This window comes from Danio rerio, chromosome 22 (assembly GCF_052040795.2).
Source record: "Danio rerio strain M-AB ecotype USA chromosome 22, GRCz13ab, whole genome shotgun sequence".
In the NCBI taxonomy this organism is placed as follows: domain Eukaryota; kingdom Metazoa; phylum Chordata; class Actinopteri; order Cypriniformes; family Danionidae; genus Danio; species Danio rerio.
Window position 1 is genome coordinate 18549969 of NC_141042.1, and position 20658 is coordinate 18570626.

A 20658-nucleotide genomic window follows, 5' to 3' on the forward strand; every position below is an offset into this window, starting at 1 on the left:
CTGCTAGACAGAATGACAGAGAGATGGATAGACAGAACAGCACAACAGAGAATTTCAGGCAGAGTGACAATGACAGACAGATGAATAGATAGTCAGAATGACGGACAGATAAACTAATAGATGACTAGATCAATAACAACAGTCAGATCAATAGTTAAGCAGACAGCTGAAAATAGAAAGGCAGAAGATAGGAAAATAGATAGAACGATAGAACGATAGAACGATAGAACGATAGATAGATAGATAGATAGATAGATAGATAGATAGATAGATAGATAGATAGATAGAAAGATAGAAAGATAGATAGATAGATAGATAGATAGATAGATAGATAGATAGATAGATAGATAGATAGATAGATAGATAGATAGATAGATAGATAGATAGATAGATAGATAGAATTGTGAATTGAAGGAGGGAACAACAGACAGAGCAACATGTATTGTAAAACAGAATGACAGAAAGAAAGATAGATTAAGAGATGGATAGTTAGAATGACAAATAAAATGGTACATGGAAATACAAACACATAGTAAGAATTAGAAAGAATTTTAGATGTAAATCAGTAGAGAGAGACAGAAAGTTAGACAGAAACAAATGACAATCAGGTAAAGAGATCAACAGATGGATAGATGGACTGAAAATACAGACACATCATTTGACAATAATAGACAGGCAGACAGATCGAAAGTCAGATAGAATGACAAACAAAGAGAGTTAGATAGTAAGAATGATAAACAGTATGGGAGATAGATAAACAGGTAGACAAATGGATGAACAGAATATTAAAAAACAGATCTTTAGACAAAAGGTTAGACAGAACAATAATTACACCATATAAATGACAGATAGTTAGAAAGAACTACAGATGGACAGTTCAAATTGCCATTATATAAAAATCTGGATATACCCAGACACAGCTGAATAACTAGACTTTCATGCTTTGAAATAACAAAATGTGTGGATGTAAAGCTCCATCTATTAGTCCTATGACATAACTAACAGCATGGGTGAAGGTTAAATGCGTGTAAGCCTTTTCAGCACATGTTAAAAATAAATATTTTTATTTGCTAAAATTCATTTTAAATTGTTTCCAGCTCCAAATTTAATCTGACTTCAATTTATAACAATTTAAGTTTAGATTCCTCCAATTCAAGCTGATCACCTTATAGGTTGTGATTTGGTCTCATTTAGAGCGATTAACCGAAGAGTCAGTACGCTGGACATTTACATCAGCTCACGGACACATCCTCGCCATTTCTTAGATAGAGGATATAACTGTAAACTAATTTCCTTTAAGTAATATTAGGTTGCCCCATGCTTGCTCATACATAAAGAAAGTTTGATTTAGCCACTAGATTATATCATACTAAGTCAGTGATTGTCAGAAATCAACAGGTCTCTAATGCTGTGCCTATGCTCCATCCACTGTGCCTGAATGTATGACTCATCCTGGTCATAGGCTGTGGAAACATCAGCCTAAACAATCTACTAGATTTAAATGATTTCAGGAGATATTAGAATTAAACAAGAATTTTACATTTATTTGTCAGGCAAATACTTTCGTTTCCAATTCACATAATTAAACAAAATGAGGCAATTTAGAATGTACAACATCAATTACCCAAAGATTTATTTAAGAGCAGCAGATAAAAGCCTTGATGCAGAGCTCAGAGACTCAACACTGCAACAGAGCATCCTGCACCTTTCCCCTAATACTCAAATCAACATAAATTCAAGACAATAAAAGCTTCACAAAGACCCTTGCCTGGTCATGAGTTGAAGTGAAGACCATTTTCCCTGGAGTGAAGCATTTGGTAAAGGTCTTATCAAAGTCAAAACCCAAATCATCAGATATAAGGGAAATAGTAAAATGTTACAGTGAAATTAAGACCACTTTACCAATCACACAGAGACATTTAAAATGACACCAAACATGAATATAGAGCCACAACATACACCTTATTAAAAACTTGGACATTCTGTGTGGAGCTGCTTTGGTGGAGAAGGTAAACTCCAGGTCAAAGAGGGGGGCTCAGGATGCATGATCGAGACAACCTGAACAACTGGTTTTCTAGCTGATCTTCTTTTCTGATTAGAAAATTTATTGTTTTAGTGCCAGACAATTCGCATGGTTATGTCTCGTGTGGAATTCCAGAACAGTTCTCAGGGTTCAACATTATAGAGACTTAGCATCCTTACAAACACTATTGTTTCCTCATTTTAATGTAAATTTCTAGTGTAAAATCCCAGTGAAAATCAGAACAAAACACAGAAGGTGACGTTGCACATTGGGTCATTAATATGAAAACCCCAGGTAGTGTTTGATTGGCCGCAAAGTTTCCTAGTGAAATTGCAAAATTATATATATAAACAAACTGGCATGTATGTTTTGTAGTTTAACGTGTATAATGTGGAATTTTAAAAGTATATTTGTGATGACGCCTAATGTGAGTGTTGAACTCCTGAATATAAGTGTTCAATGCACATTTATTCATTGTGTCATATCATTCAGCTTTTACTGTTTTATTTTCTTTAGGTGAAAGGATAACAATATCTTCAAAAGCTGTTCATGCGGAGGCTGATATTAATTCCTGCCTGCATAAAAGCCTACTCTATATATATCTGACATCTCTGTCAGTTTCTTATGTTGGGTCTTTTTTTTACCCATCTTTCTTCCACAACACATAACTCAGGAGCTGTTATGGACAGAAAGCTCACTCGCTTCTAATGTAAACCTCTTCTCCACTTCAGTTGAAATGTCGTTTGACAAGGCATCTACAGAATTTAATTAAAAAAAAATTTGACAACTGAAGTTATTTAGCATGTGTGTATTTCAGAATGAATCATAATGTCTGAGTATTAGAGACATATTGGAAGCCAGAGCCATATGTAGAGAGCTCTAACAACAGAGTTTATTAATATCCACAAACCTTCCAAATAAGGTCAAATCGGACCTTTCCATTCTAGAACCAATTCTTGAGTTGCAAATGGGCTTGTAAAACCATTACTGGAGATTGTTTGCACTCAACTAAGCCACATACCTTCTACAGAGACATCAAAGAACAGTTTAAAAATCTATCAACACATTCTAAGCCACCTTTAAATAGAATGATAGATAAACAAATGAATAGACAGTGTGGCAGTTATAAATACATACAGAGTGGAAGACAAGGTAGACATCTTAAAACTATTTTTGACAACTAAACTATGATTATTTAGCATGTGTGTATTTTAGAATATGTCATAATGTGTGGGTATAAGACATATTGGAAGCCAAAGCCATATGTAGAGAGCTCTGATAGCAGATCTAATTAATATTCACAACCCTTCCAAATAAGGTCAAATCTGACCTTTCCATTCTATGACCAATTCCCTGGGTTGCAAATAAACTTGCAAAACCATTTCTGGAGATTTTTTGCACTTAACTAAGCCACATACCTTCTACAGAGACATCAGATAACACCTTAAGCATAATTTATCTATGCCACCTTTAAATAGAATGATAGATAAACAGATGAATAGACAGCGTGTTAGTTATAAATACATACAGAGTGGCAGACATGGTAGACTGCACTGCTTCTATCCACTGGGAACAAAAATAAGAAAAAAACTCACTAATTCAGTCATAGGTTTTGGACATTTTGAGGCTTGAAAAAGTTGTAACTGAGTCAACGAGTGTGCTTGATTGACAGCCGTCCTTCCCACGACTGAATGGATAAGAGTAGATGAATGCTGAGATTCGAGAGAGAAAGTGACTCACTGTGTTCCAGGGTGAAGAGCAGACACACAGCCAGGAGAGACTGGAGCGCAGTCAAGCGGAGCTCCCCCAGCATCCTGAAGGAGAAACACAGAGGGAAAAAAGACAGAGAGCTAGATTAATTATACATTTCGGTCATGTCAAAACTGATTATGGTCAAATTCAATCAAAGAGTGCTAGCTCATTTTCAGTCTTTTCCAGTTTTTCCAGTTTACAGTAACCAGGTAACATATTAAAGGCGTGACAGATCAAACAACTCTTGATATCTTTTTGAAAACAACAAAAAACAAAAGATCTGTTGCATCACCACCATTTGGGTGTTGTACGTGAAGTACTGTGGTTTTCAAAAGTTCAGCAGTATTTTTTGCCAGGATTATTACAGGATGTAAACAGCGGTGAAATCACACACAACATGTAAGATCGCTTTCTTGCATCTTTCAAAGGCAAGCATATTTTCTGATGTAATACGGTTTCAGAGGACTGACTGAACAGATCAAATCTCAAGATAGAAAAACAGAACATGAGGGATAAAACGATGAATAGATAAAAAGACAGGGAGACTGACAGAATGACGGACAGACAAACGGATAAAACAACAGGCAGACAGAGACTGGCAGAACAGTAGACATCATAAAAGAACAGACAAAGAGATTGAATGATTAACTACAGACTGATAAATAGATGGAACGACTGATTGACAAACAAAAGAAAGTGAATAACAGACAGAGAGGGACAAAATTATAAAAGTAGAAGGACAGACCGAAAGACCAAAAGAATGAAAGGCAGAATGAAAGAACAACAAAGGGGGGATAGACAGAACCGAGACAGACAGAAACGGAATGGCAAACTAACTGACAGTATAAAAGAACAGACAGAGACAGAAGGACAATCTAGATAGATAGATATCCTTCTCATACTTCAGCCTCCACAACAAAGTTTCTGAAAATAAAGAAGGTCAATGTGCTCTAGGATTGGCCAGCCCAGTGACCAGACATGAATATTTTTGAGCATGTGTGGGGTAAAATGAAGGAGGAGGCATTGAAGATGAATCCAAAGACTCTGGAAGTACTGCAAGAATGATTTCTTTGCCATTCCAGATCATCTGAAGTGACAAGACTCTCCTAATTAAATTATTAAAACTCAAGGCATGATCAAATTTTATTTTGGTAAAATAAGCATAATCTAGAGGCTTTTGCCTTTCATATAAGCCACTTCTGATACCGAATGATCAACTGGAAGTTATTATTTGTTGTTCCTAAAACCTGGATAGACGACAAGACTTTTGTCAGGTAGTGTAAAAACAGACAGAATAAAAGAGCAACAGACGGAGTGAAAGTTAGACAGATACAACAGGTAGACTAATAAAGACAGAACGACAGACAATCACTCGAGCAGGTTTTCAATTTTGTATGGCCACCAAGTACATAAATACCCGACAAGCCCACTCTACATTATTACAGGCGGAAAGTCTTCAGCACAAACCAAGTGTGAGAGAGACAAAGAGCCGCCAGTAAATAATAGATGCTGTGGATTCGACTCGCTGTGGCCAAGGGTGAAATACTAACCGCTTTCTGAGAGATTGGACACGGGTTACCAGTGTGCGTTACAGCGGGCAGCTCACCTGCTCCCAGTCAAAGACGAGCGCAAGGACAAATAGAGAGATGAGCTGTCCGGCGCGTCTGAGCGAACGAGACAAACGGTTCATTTGCGGCCGCAACAGTCGATTAATCGCTCAAAATTAATTTGATTTCTTCTGATGGGCTAAATGGACAGCATATCAATTCAATCTAAGCTGGATCCTCCATCTTGCATCATGACAGACAGACAGACAGACAGACAGACAGACAGACAGACAGACAGACAGACAGACAGACAGACAGACAGACAGACAGACAGACAGACAGACAGACAGACAGACAGACAGACAGATAGATAGATAGATAGATAGATAGATAGATCTCCTCTAACAGTTTCCTGCATTGGCTAGTTTTGCATGCCCTACAGGTGGAAGGTCTGTTCTACTGTACATTCCTGTCCATGTGACCTCCACAACTTTCATCTCAGCCAGAAATCATGGGAGTCTATCTAGTAATTGTATCTGCAGGCTGGTGCGGCGCAGCTTTTTTCGCTGGCTGTCACAGGCAGGTGACAGATGACAAACCGAGAGCCTCCTACACGGAGGTAGGCGAGTGTTTGTGTACACAAACAAACACCAAGACAAACCCACACACACACAATGAAAGCACCGATACTCAAACAAAAGGAAGTCAACATTCTTGCAGACAAAGGATCTGGTAGAAGGTTCTTGGCATATAAATGCACACGAGCGCAGAGTCCCTTACAGCTCAGTCCATGAATCTGTTTGTATCGTAAACGATTTTCTTTTTCTGAGGTTTAGCGCGGTTTAGACGCTGCCCACTCTCTCTTCACTGTGGGAAGGTAATTGTGCGCTGGCATGTGCTAATCCTGCTGTTGTCTTGCCCAGCCTGGGCTCTCTGATCCTGGCAAATCATCACGCCAGACCTCTGCAGACTCCCACAGCCTGCGGCCTCCGTCAACTTACCCATAGTCAGTCTTGTTAGTGCTGAAGCAAACTTTCATGACTGCTCATAATTGAAGCTAGAGGTTTGCTCACACAAGGAGAGAGGTACAATCTTTTAAAAGAAATATTCTTTCATTTGATGCTTTGTAATTTTCCTTTAGCATGCAATATATCGTTTTGAGCAAAAGCCTGTAAAGCTCCAGCAAAAGGGATTTATTCTAAAGTTTTGAGCTTGCAGCAAAATGCATGATATGAAACCAGTCGAAACCCTTCCCACTTATTTTGTCATGCTCTGCGCAACTTCAGTGGGATGCACAAGTAGTACTGAATGAACAAACAAAGTATTACATATCTTGCAAACAACAGTTAAACACGTGGATGAAAACAATGTGGATGATGACTTCAGTTTTAAATGTAGTCATTATGTACATTGTCCAACGTGGTAGAATTGTGACAGTGATCTTATGGTTAACCGATGTGTGACAAGAGCAGTAATGGCATTATCATTAGGGATTGGGTGCTACTATAGAGTTCATAAATTCAGTTTAGTCCATTTCACTTTCCAAATAATGACAGTTGGGCATCAATTACTTATATAGACGACAAACAAAGTTAAATTGCCCCTTTCACACAGTGATAGCGGTAAATATCAGAAATTACCAGAATGACTTTACAGGTAAATTCAAAAATGCGCTGTTCACACAGACAAGACCATTCACACATCTACTCCAAAATACCGGTAAATTCTGACATCATTAAGCAGAAATGATCTCTAAACGGCTGCGCTTGTATTGGTAATTATAGAAAGGATCGGGCCTTTGTTGAGAGAACATAATGTGTTTGTGCTGGCACTCACTGGCTGCTTCATGTGCACACGCGTCAAGCAACTGAAGCAGAGCTTGAAGGTAGCAGCGGTTTATCATAAGCATTTTATTGATCATTTTTTTCACGGTTGGCATTAAAAAGGAACATAGAAACGTTCTCTGGCTAACATCTAGCAGCTAAATGTGTCTGGAAAAATATTCAAAGGCTTTTTTTTCATAAACAGCGTGGATGTGAATGCATCTGAATGTTCTGATTGGCTGGAGTAGACGTCTCACGTCAGCGCTTTCTAATCGTGATCACGATCTTTCCAGCTATTTTCCTTCTGTGTTCACACAGAGCAGCATTCCATCAAATTATCTATAATGTTACAACTGCTCTTGAATGAGTTTACAGATGTTTTCAAAAAGGGCCTGTTCACACATGATCCCTTCCGGAAAATTGCAGGTAATTTTCCAGAAAGGTCTGTATGTGTGAAGGGGGCCCTGTGTCCAATATAGGATTGAGACAGTGGTGGGATTTTTCCAATGGTTAACTGATGTGTGAAAACAGCAGTAATTTCATTATCACCAGGGGTAGGGTTTTTTATAGTTCATAAATTCAGTTTGATCACTTTCACTTTCAAAATAATGACAATTGGGCATCAATTCCACATATAGACGACAACTAAAGAGTTCAATGATAATCTCATGTATATTAGCTATCATGATTTTTAGCAAATTCAAAGTTTTTTTATTCCTTCGTTCATTTACTCATTCATGTAAGTATGTCCAAGTCTACAATTATTGTACTGTGTTATAGTACAAATGACTTGTTTTGGAACACTTTCTCACAACTTTCTCATGACAAATTTACGTAAAAAAGAGGACCTCATGCAAACTCTTTCCAGGGTTCTATTTGTAATGTGAACATGAGCAAATAAAATCTTCATCAAAACCTATTGATGAAGCGTCAATTGGTAAATAAAAAAAATATATTTCTGTAAAATTGTTACTAGCAGGGCGACATGGTGGCTCAGTAAGTAGCAGTATTGCCTCACAGCAAAAGTTCTCTGGTTCGATGCCAGTTGGCATTTCTGTGTGGAGTTTCATGTTTCCTCCGGGTACTCTGGTTTCCACCACAGTCCAAAAACTGCTATAGGTGAATTGGATAAACTAAATTGGCTATAGTGTATGAGTGTGTGTGGATGTTTCCCAGTACTGGGTTGGAGCAGGAGGGCATCCGCTTTGTAAAACAAATGATGGAATAGTTGGTGGTTCATTCCGCGTTGGCGACCCCTGATTAATAAAGGGACTGAGCTGAAAGGAAAATGAATGAATCAATTGTTACGAGCACACTGCTAGATTATCATTTATGCTCATCTTCAGCAGAAGTAATATTTTTATGACAATACAATTTATGACAACGAGAAGCATGTACTATTCTGTTTTGGCACTTTAAAAGTCTATATTTTCAAACTGAAAGTTTATAAAGCAAATGTATCCAACCATTTTACCATCTTTGCTGGACCTCTTATTTGGCTAGCAGCAAGAGTAAACATCTACAAGTCTAATTCTACAAATCAATCATGGTTTGGAACCAAAAAACAATCGTATGAACACAATCCTGTAGGGAGGAAATCAAGGGAGGACCATTCAAACTCAGGGTGAGACCAGGCAATCAAACATAATAAAGCAAGGGGGTCAACTCAGATTTGAATTGATATGGTAATTACAGATTATTGCAACAAAACATCAGGTGGCCAATCAGATTGCATTGGGTTTGCTCCCCAATCAGTGTGGTCTGGGCCTGTACACTGGGAATAGTATATATGTTTTTCTTAACAAAAAAGCATATTATTCTATAATAATCCAATAAAATATACCAGAATAGAGCTTAGTTCAGTTTGGGATGTTAGGATCCTTCCTGAAATCGATGACTAGGGTGTTTTTCACTGAAATAAAAACCCTGAGAATGTTCCTATTACTTTCCATCTATTATCACCGGCGAAATGAATGAGAATTTTCTTTGATTTCATCCTCCTATAGGCAGAAACCCAAGGAGGACAGTTACGAAACATCTTAATGCATCTATCATTGCCAGCCTTGCTACTTCGAGTTATTGGATGCAGTCATGAATCAAGCTAAAGTGTCGCTCCCTTAAAACACACACATACACACTTCAATACAAGCAGTGTCTGCACACAGATGAGAGTCCTTTATATTTTCCCAATGCCAAGAGTTTGCCGTAAATGTCTTTTACACGGTACATTTGCAAAACGATTCTTTTATAGGCAGCATTTATTGTATCTTTTTGATACGTCTTCACAAATTGTGGCGTTTCTCCAAGACAATTCAGGATCCCGTCTAAACCCCAAAGATCTCTATTTGTGATGCACACCAAAAACACAGTGCCTCAAGGGGCACATTAAATGTGCTAAACAAACAAATAAATGAATCACAGCCATTCAGTTCTGTGCGTTTGTGGGAACAAACAAGAGCTAAAGAAAAGGAAACAGAAAAATATGCACCACAATATGAGTGCTAACATTTGTGCATTCTGCCTATTGTATGGTGAATACAGATGGCGGGTCAGTCTGTCGCCGTTAGCAACGACACTAATGTCAATACAGGCAGAAAGTGTCAATCATTCTGAGGAGTGACCTGAGCCTGGAGGTTGAGAAGAAAAGAAAGAGAAAGAAAACAAAACAAAAGAACCAGCATCAATTTCCATACCATTGCAGACAAGTAGAAGGCTCTAAAATCTCAGAATCTGGAGCTTTCTCTAAAAACTCTTCACCTTAATGTGGAAAAGCTGCTTTTTGGAAGTTGGATTGATGCAGGTGTGTCAAGATTGTCTACCATGTTCAAATTAGCTGCACCAGTCATCCTGACCAGTGATATAGATAGTGATCAGATAGAAAGTTGCAACATAGGCTCATTCTGAAAATGTAGCCATATATATATATATTCCTGGAGATTGTGAATTATGTAGCCAGAGGTGCATTTCATCTTTAAAAGAAATTCTTAGGGGTGGTGTGATGTCGTTCCTTTTTGCGCTTACCAGCTGACTGCTTACTTCTGTATGAATAGCTTCCCTACTGTTACCAGTTTGTCTAGTTGTTCTCTATGTACGTTGGTGGACTTGAGATGGAGTTGGACAAATACGGGGTTTGAGTCCTGTGATGAACAGCTCCAGAAAGCAGGTAAGACAAAAACTGAATCCAAAAAATAAAATTTACAAGTAAACAACAGGGTAAGAATGTGGTAAAATCTGAAAACCTGGTATCAAGCAAGGGCTTTTCTTTTTCTGGAGTGTTTTTTAAAACTGTCAGTTGGGTTTAAGGAAGTGGGTGGGACGGTTAGTCTGTGCTTTTGAAAACACTATTGGTTGGGTTTAGGGAAGGAGGAGGGTGGGTCAGTGGATCGGTCAGCCAGTCAGTCAGTCAATTAGTCAGTCAACAGACAGAGTGATACCTCAAATAATAGACAGAATGACATTTGGAAAAATAGACAAGCTAAACGATAGAAAGTACACAAGAATGGCAGATAAATAAGAACAAACAAAAAAAAATATGTGAATATGATTGATTGTTAGTTGAAATTACAGTGTAATAGAACAATAGCAAGAGAGAGCAATAGACAAAGCGACAGACTGACTGAATTTATGAGCAAACAAAAATGAAAGCATAAAAAAGAATGAATGACTAATAAAACGACAGAACTGCAGAATGAAAGACGGCTGATATAATAGATTGAGAAATAGGACTAAAATAGGACTAATAGGACACACTAAAAAGAATAATGTATAGATAGAAAAACAGAAAAAATGAAGAACAAAACAATTACCAGCTAGTCAGATTTAACAATAGTGATAGTTAAAATTAATGATACATTGCTGGATACAATGAACAACAGGTCGACAGTGGAATAAAAAGTAAGAATAAAATGAACTAAAGAACAAGAGAGAAACAGTTTGATAAAAACAAATAATAAAATGAATAATAGAAATAAATTAATAGATAGTTAGATAATCAAAAAACAAACAGCAATAGTCTGATAACAGAATAATAAAACAAGAACAGAGCAAGTGAGAAACAACAGACTGATAGTTAGAAAAACAAAAACAAAAGATTGACAGTATATTAAAACACTAAATCAATAAAATCAATAGTCAGATAAAACTAACAAACAATAGATCAAAGTCAGACAGAGAAAAAACAAAATATTAAACAAGAAATACATCATATGTCAGATAAAACAAACAAATCAAACAGCAGATCAAAAGATTCCAAGATAACATAAACAATAAAACCAACAGTCAGTTAAAACAAACAATAAAAAATAATCCAATAGACGGATAAAAGACAATAACAAACGAATGAACAGATAAAACAAGCAATAAAAATGCAATGAATCTGTCAGATTGTGGCAAAAATAGGTTGATAAATAAAATGAGCAACATTGAAGCACGTAAAATTAAGAACTGCTTAAAAAACTATTTAAAAAAAGAACAGACAATGGAAACAATCAAAAAACAAGAAAAAAATTAAAGACAGACTTTACCCACCAAGCAATTTTATGTTTAAAAGACATCTAATAGACATCTAAACATAGACAGCTTTGCTAAAACAATGCTATATTCAGACTGTCAGCGAACATCTAAAAGACATCTAAGAGTAGCCAGCCTGATCTCATGCCGAAATGTAACTATTTTACAATTTATCAGTTCAATGGCTAATCTATATAAATTTAGTTATACGAAAATGTAAGATTTTTAAAAAGAGGTGCGTCACCAAACCCCACCCCTAAACCCAACCATCATTGGGAGTAAAGCAAATCATAGTAAATTTTACAAATGAGATCGTACGAATTAGCCACTAAATCAAAAAGTTACGAATTGCCATGAGATAGTGTTGGAATAGGCCAAAACTAGACTAGTGGTCAAATAAACAGATTAGAGAGACGTCAAATGAGTAGTCTTTCATTTCTGTGTATTGAATGACTAGTCTTGGGCTATTCTAACTGTGTGTTCACACCGAAGACGGTGAGAACGTCAAAGGTAGCTCTGGCCGCCCTGACAACAACACTGTCTGCCTTCAGCTCTGGTGGCGTGAGCATCAAATTCGCTACATTGATCTCATATTTAAAGGGGCCGTTGCAGCATATCAAATTAATTACATTACCGCATGAAACATTCTCTAGCATTTCTTTTTTCTATTCTAGCATGAAAATGTTGAACACTTTTTATCAATTCAATTACAAATGGAAGATCATGTAGCATAAGGTGTGGCTTTGCTCCACCTAATTATCCAATGTGTCCATATGTCTGAAATATCCTGAAGCAGCAATGTTTTTTTGTATTGTTGCATGAGATTCACGTTTTTTAAAAGAAATATATATATATATATATATATATATATATATATATATATATATATATATATATATATATATATATATATATTATTAATAACATTTATGCACATCAGTAACTCGCCAGTAACTTTTTTAATGTATGATCCTGTAAGAAAAGATAGCAAATAATTAGAAATACGGTGACTGCAATAATCGAACTCTTAGGAACAACTGTGGTTTGAACCAAAGTTTACAGCGGCTGTGTTCTCTGAACTCCTCTCAAGCGATAGACTTCTACATTCTGATTGCTTACCGCCGAACCGCATCATAGCTCATTACCATAAAGTTGATTTACATTCTCCTTGACGACCACACTGGCGAAGTGCGCTGCTCCTCGCGGCTTATCGCAGCCGGCTCCCACTGAAAATGAATTACTTTCAGCTACTTTGTCGCTCTCGCCACTTTCAGTGTGATCGTACAGTTAGATGTCTATTAGACGATCACTGACAGCCCAAATTTAGCCTTGTTTTGGTCAAGCTATCTATGTTTAGACATTTACTAGACATCAATTAGACATATTTTAAACAAAAAGATGCTTGCTCGGTATTGTTTGTTAGTCAGACAAAATAAAAACACAAATAGATAGATAAACTAATCAAACAAATGGCCTGAGATCAAGAAAGACTTTAAAACAGACTCTGATTGCAATTTTCCTAGGAAATTATGAAACCATGCATGCCTCCACCAAGGTTAAAAAGCACCAAAACTCCAATTTGCATATGCAAAAGAACAAATCGAATGCGAATAAGCCTGGCATTTGGAAAATATCAAGCGGCATGTAAAAGTTGGATACTGATGCGGAGGCTTCACTGCCATCTGGGATCGAGAATGTGCTGTAAGACTCATTCAAAACCGAGTCCGTCAATCGCACCATATGGTCAGACGCAAAACACTAGGGATGGTCCACTCCCTGACCAGCCGAACGAATGAATATTTAAAATGTCTGCGCACATAATTGGCGTCTTAGTCAAAAAATGTGATTCGAGTGGATTGAAATATAACAGCCTGCATCCCACCTCATTACTGGACTTCCCAGGCATGCGAACATACAGGTGTGTGTTGCGTCCGTCTGACAGCTTGTCTTGTGTGTTTACATGTGTGTGTGTGCTCTTTCGCTGACATGAAAAGATGCAATTAAGCAGGAGACGGGCTTTCGACACATTAACACTGCGCTGGTGTAAGGATGCTGTCGCTCTACAACACGAGCTGAAGTGGTTTTCACACATCCCGTTTGGTGATCTCAATAGGCACTGATTGCTTTTAATGTTGCAGGATGCTGCCAGCGAGAGAATGAGGGAATGGGTGTTTGTTTTTTCACAGAAAGAGTGTCGATATGTCCGCTGGTTTCCTTTTTTCTTTTTTGTCCCTATGATGTTCACAGACTTGTTTCTAACCCTGCTGTGCTAAAAAAAGGTGTGTGTATTTTTTCAACACCATCTAGATCAAGATTTTGACACTGTAAATATTTCTGAAATAATATGCCTGGGTGACTGTATTGTAAAAACAGATATAGCAAGGCTTAAGGAGTCAGTCTATGCTTTTCATATACTCAACTTGCATCTGGAATAATATGAGAGATTGGAATTATTGCAAATTAAATTACAGTTTGGAAGTAAAATGCTACTATCTACACTCACAGGTCACTTCTTAGGTACACCTGGCACAAATTTCTAATCAGCCAATCACATGGTAGCAGCTCAATGTATTTAGGCTTGTAGACATGGTCAAGACAATCTGCTGCAGTTCAAACCGAGCATCAGAATGGCAAAGAAAGGTGATATAATTGACTTTGAACGAGGCATGGTTGTTTGCGCCAGATGGGCTGGTCTGAGTATTTTAGAAACTGCTGATCTACTGAGATGTTTCGTAATATTGTGGGTCACAGAAATGCAGAAATTTTCGGTGTTTTTTTAAATAAGTTTCAATTCTTCCATGTAGATTATGGAAAAGATTTTTATTTTTAGGCTGCCAAAGACTTGCTGTTAATGAGTATTTTATGGCTGTTATGTAAACAATAGTCAGTCTTTTAATATGTCAGCCATTTTTTGATTACTAATTTGCAAAAATACTGTAAAACTGCGTCTCAAATGGCACACTATACACTATGCACTCATGCACTATATACTTATGCACTTACTTACACACTCAACAGCATAGTATATGACCAAACTATCAAATAATACCTGCCATGAGTATAACCGCATTCACCATCGGGAAACGCTATAATCACTCTCGTAAGAGAATTTTACTTTCACCATCCAAAATAAATTAAGTTATCTAACATGTGTGCCTGATAGCTCCGTCATTTCCGTTAATAAGCAAACCTGTGGTCTTTAAGTGCGTGAAGTGTCCATCATTCCACTCTTCATTTTACTGGCTGAATGAGTGCATCATCCGGGTAATTAAAGTGGACTTATTATTTTTAGAGTTGTCAGTGTAAACGCACTACATGCACTATTTATACTACAAAATGGCGTAGAATAGTGCATAAGTATGCGGGTACACAGCTTAAGATTTGTGAATACTGTTACTGTTGTCGTTAGCACTGAATGACATTTAAGATTGTGTTTTCTATAAATCATGATAAAAACGTATGAATGAAATCTATATTTTTGGATTCGTAATTTGAAAATGCCTACATCTATACTTAAATTCCAATTAAAGCTCATTTATAAACAAATTTTGAGAGGATCACTTGCTTATGATTGTCCACAGTTAGTCTCGCATTAGTTAACACATGATTCACCAATCAGTTGATTCCTAATGCACTACTGACCTTATTCTAAAATGCGGAAGTGCACCTGTTTTCGCGATTGTCTTAGAACTTCCGATTCAGTCGCCTATGGGAGAAATGACTAGGAATAATAAACGGCAGAAAATGGCCAAACTACTTGCTCAACAAACAAATGTTTGCATGACTACACAGACCAAGTAGCATAATATAATAAGAAAATATTAAATTGCAACATCAAGCAGCGTAACGAACAGTTGTTAACGTCAAAAAATGAATAGAAGTGAATGTGACCGGAAGTCGCGAGACAAAAAGAATCAAATGGCAGCGCCCGCTCGACAGCTGAGAATAAGGTGAATAAATAACCAGAGTTTCTTATCTCAGAGTTTCTTATCGCAGTAACAAGCTTATTACCAATAATCAGCTAAGTGTGAACTCTTGAATCGTAATGGCATACAAATTTCATAAAAACACATGTATTCATTCTGTACACAAGTATGAAACCAAAAGCTCTGCACTTGGCTATAGGCTAATAAAAAGAAAATGATACTGAACAGTTATTTTAAGAAATTGATTTGAGAATTAAAATTTAAGAATTGATTAGGAATTAATAATTGATAGTACGAAATAATGTGTTTTTTTTTCAATATACAGTATATTGCTGTCTATCTATATAATCTATACTTGATCCAGGGGATCTGAGGTATGAATTCAAACCTGCAAATCCCAAATGACCACAAAGGCTCAAATTTAAACCACTAAGCCTCCACTCTATCACCTAAATGCTGCTGAAATTAAAATATCGATTTCAGTTAACAAGTAGCTTAGACTAATTCGCCTTTTATAGATCCCAGAAAGGACACTGAGGACAAAATGTGGCAGCAGACATCTACTCCTTCTCACAACCACCAACTGTGACCTAAAAGTGATTGACTACACCTTTTTCCCTTCATTCAGATGGGCAATCCAGCACCTAATTGAGCTTGGCAATGATTGCTTGCTTGGCCGAGGAAGCTGACTTGTCTTCAAATGGACCAAAAGGAGCGAGTTTCTCCATTTCGACATCTCGGAGTTGAAGCTGCAGCTTTGAAAAATGAGGTGACAGAGAGCTTACATTGTGGGGGCCCAGCACTGGCAATTTCAAACGTTTCCTGCTTTTAATTTGTGCTCTTTAAGCATGCCGACACTTTCGACAGGCGACAACGAGAAATATTTAACTTGCTCTTCTGTGCATCAAGGTCCCTTTGGCTGCTCCCTGCGGAATCAAAAGTGACTAGAAAGCAGCGCAAATGAGACACGCTAATGTTGGGAAGTCAGTACAAATGACGTTTGTGTAGATCCAGTGTCACGTGCATTAGCGATCAATAAAAAGTCACCACAGTGAACCACAGAGCACAAAAGGAGAAGCTTCATTCCTGAATCCCTTTGGGAGAAAACAGCCAGCGACTAACAGCAGATATAAATGACCCAGCTTTCTGTCTGGGAACTGTAGATGCCTCAGTTAATCAAAGTTCCTCGACTGTCGGCTTTGAATCGCATCTAGGAAGCGCGCATCAAAAATATGGCTTTGAACTCAGGGCCACGGTTTCCGGAGCGCACATGAAAAACCTGAGAAAAACCTTTGTGCAACGGGAAACTTGTGTTATGCCGCCAAATTCAGCAGATGCGAGAGAGAAATTGACAAAATGCCACTGCTGCAGACATCAGGCAAAGATCATGGCATATGCTACGTGAGAGACTTGGCAGTATCTTTCTATTGATACAATCCAAGATTTCGCATTCTTTTGTGATCCTTCCAGTAAATAAATTACATTTTTACGCAAACTTAGAATTTCTGGCATTAGAAAAAAAATGCAAACATAAGTTAATCATTTGCTGATTTACATTAAAATGCTGGGCTAATGGCCACTATGGCCAATAGTTTCCACTGAGTGGTACGATACAATACGGTATGGTTCGGTACGCTTTTATGGTTGTTTTCACTGTCAAAAGGTACCAAAAAGGGAACCACACCGTACTAATTTTGGCTACCCTTACTTATGGCCCGTTTCCATGAACTGGTACGATACAGTACGATTCGGTATGCTTTTGTGGCCGTTTCCACTGTCAAAAGGTACTAAAAAGTGTACCGTACCGTACCACTTTATGGGTACATTTTCTAATGGCCCATTTCCACCTAGCGGTACAGTAAGGTATCGTTCGATTTGCTTTTATGGTCATTTCCACTGTCAAAGGTACCAAAAAGGGAACTCACACCGTACTACTTTTGGCTACCCTTTCTAATGAAATATTTCCACTGAGTGGTATGATACAATACAATTTGGGTAGGCTTTTGTGGCCATTTCCCCTTACAAAAGGTACCAAAAAGTGTACCGTACTGTACCACTTTATGGGTACCCCTTTGAATGGCCTGTTTCCACTGAGTGGTATGGTACGGTACAGTTCGGTATGCTTTTATGGCCATTTCCCCTGTCAAAAGGTGCCAAAAAGCAAACCATACCATACCACTTTTTAGGGACCCTTTCTAATGGCCAGTTTACTCAGAGTGGTACGATACAGCAGGGCTCAGTATGCTTTTTTGGCCGTTTCCACTGTCAAAAGGTACCAAAAAGTGTACCGCACTGTACCACTTTATGGATACCCTTTCAAATGGCCTGTTTTCATTGAGTGGTATGGTACAATACAGTTCGATATACTTTTATGGCCATTTCCACTGTCAAAATGTACTAAAAAGCTAACTTTACGGTATCGCTTTTTGGGTACCCTTTTGAAAGGGTCCCTAGCACAACAAAAGGGTCTTAAAAGGCAGCTGAACACTATTAATTAATAGGAATACGTCACTAGCTCATGCACAATCCAGGAGAATGAAAACAAGCCGCGACATATAAACATATAATAACGAGCCATGGTTGACCCGAGTTCAGACAAACCTTGTTGACGTCTCGATGAATAGCCACAAAGCCAAGAAGAGCAGAATCTTGAAATCCCTGTGCCTCGTTGATGATGTCGCTGTCTAAAGCACGAGTGGTTTCACTTTCTCTCTCTTTATTTAAAATAACAAACTTCTTGAGCTCATGATTTTACCGTGCGCATGATTGTTGAAGTGCTTCTGACATCCGATCCTTTCAGAAACAGACAATTGCAAGAGTGAAGCGTAAAAAAACAAAGAAGAAGCCCGACAAAACAAGGAAGCAAATGATGCTTCAAGCAACCTAAAACATAAACAAACTGCCTATTATCATCATTATCATCGCTTTTTAACAAGAGGTTGCATGTGCTGGTGAAGATTAAAGATGCAGATGAGAGGTTAATGTGGGATATATGTTGCGTGTTGTTTTTGAACCCAAATAAGGACTGAATGTATAATGTGTAGTTTTTCCTGTAATTTGTAACATATCTGAGGCTGTAAGGGTCTGTATGTGTTCATACTGTATATGATGCATTTATTAATTTTATATAATTGCAGATGGTGCAGTACGCTATGCACTACTCATCACTAGATCATTGATCTGCAGTTATAATCAATTTATGTTCATTGTTCATAGAAAGGTCAGTAATGAACATTTATACGCAAGTAATTATATGTATAAAGCAGGGGTTTTCAAAGTCTAAGACAGTGGGCCTCCCTTTTGACACAACTTATCCATTGGCGCCCCCCTCCTCCCAAACACGCACACACACACACACATATATATGTATATATATATATATATACAGTATATATAAAGACACAGACAGATGTCAGACTGTTAACTCACTTTTATCATCATTTGCATGAAAGTAGCCTATTTTAATATAACGTTTTTAAAACCAGGATGATGGTTAATATAAATAGAACAGATCCAAGAACTGTTCATCCCAGTCAAAACAGTCGAAGTTTAGCGGGTCTCATGCTGTCATTAGCCAAAATATCTTGACAAACCACACTTAAAGGTCGTGGTTCATCAGCTGGTCCTGTCTACGTAAATCCTAAACTCAAATACTGATCGTCATATCGTCGTCTTTTGGGTTTAAGCCCTGAACTTGAAGGCTTTGAATCGGGGGGTCTCAGAAACCGATCCATTGCAGTGCACATGCCCTTTTTAGTCCTGGATAGAAAGTGCCCTTCCAAAATGATCAAAAGTGCCCCCGCGACGCGGCACACCCTCGGTCCCGCCCTTCATAGGCGCGCGACAACACTGCTCTTGAGCGTGCGCGCGACAACACAGCTGATCAGAACGCGCGCGACAATAAACTTAATTAAACTTAATAATTATATTTTTATTATATATTTTTCCCGCGCCTCCCCTGACATGCTTTGGCGCCCCCCAGGGGAGGCGCGCCTCACACTTTGAAAACCCCTGGTATAAAGCATCAGTTTTGAAAGAAGTGCTTCTCATATGATATGTGAACAACCCGTATAGCTTTACTTTGACATTTCCTTGAGCGAGAGTGACGTCAACTAAAACTTTCTGTTGAATACCACGCCCACCAGTGTACTATTCGTACCCATTTGGCAGTTGAAACAGTTGAAGCTTGATAAAGGTGACCTGTACTGACGTCTACCGCACCACTCAGTGGAAACAAGCCATTAGACCTTAAGGGCACCAATTTTGGGTTTTTGAAAATGTGCTACTTTTTGAGCTGCAAAAAATTAAAAAATAAAATAAAATAAAATAAAAAAAATCACCAACTCTGGTGTTCCAAAAAGTGGCATTTTCTGGTTTTAAAAAAGCACACATCCAGCTATAGGAATCCCAAAAAAGGAAACAAAGAAAATTGTTATATTGAAATGCTTGGGTGATTCATTAGGACACTGAAATATTAAGCAAACATTGTAAATGTTTATGATGACCCTTATATCATTTAGCAATTGATTTGATACATAAATCACATCAAGAAAGATGACTTTAATGCTGATTACACTCCCTGTACATTATTATAACTGTGGACATCACTTTTCTCTTAGAGTTAGAAAGCCTATTAAAACTTTATAGTTAATGTTATCATTATAGCTGCTGACCTTGGTGTAAATGGCCTTTTAAGGCAAGTAATGGAAAAGAAAAAAAGATGAACAGATTCATGAAGTGGGCTTGGGAGATTTGAGGCATGCTGTCAAGAATAGCAATTTGTTTTTTTAAGATTCACTACTTTCCTTTCAATGATTGTGTTTACAAGTAAAACATTGAAGGCACCTCATCAAACATTTATTTTGAATTTGAAATGGTCCGGTTTTTTCCCCTTCACCTCTGATATCAAAAAGCATTCAAATATGTATGACAGATTTTCAGATATTCTGTGAACTACTGATCAACTCTTGCAGGTGAAAGAAAATATTATAAAATGCTGTGTAATACACACATTGCTGTGTTTTTAGGTAGATTCAATGCTAAAACTCCTGCCCACACTTTCAAATTAAAAGTATGAG

General features: G+C 37.6%; 1 protein-coding gene across 4 annotated transcripts in view; it reads right to left on the minus strand.

Moving 5' to 3' along the window:
- The window catches only part of ncanb (neurocan b), a 294059-nt gene that overhangs the window by 181408 nt on the left and 91993 nt on the right, over positions 1 to 20658 (minus strand). For all 4 annotated transcript variants that reach the window (XM_087304198.1, XM_087304197.1, XM_087304199.1 and 1 more), the window contains one exon: positions 3764 to 3837. In XM_087304198.1, coding sequence (XP_087160324.1) covers positions 3764 to 3836 — 73 coding nt within the window. In that variant the 5' untranslated portion in view covers position 3837. The remainder of the gene's footprint in view (positions 1 to 3763; positions 3838 to 20658) is intronic.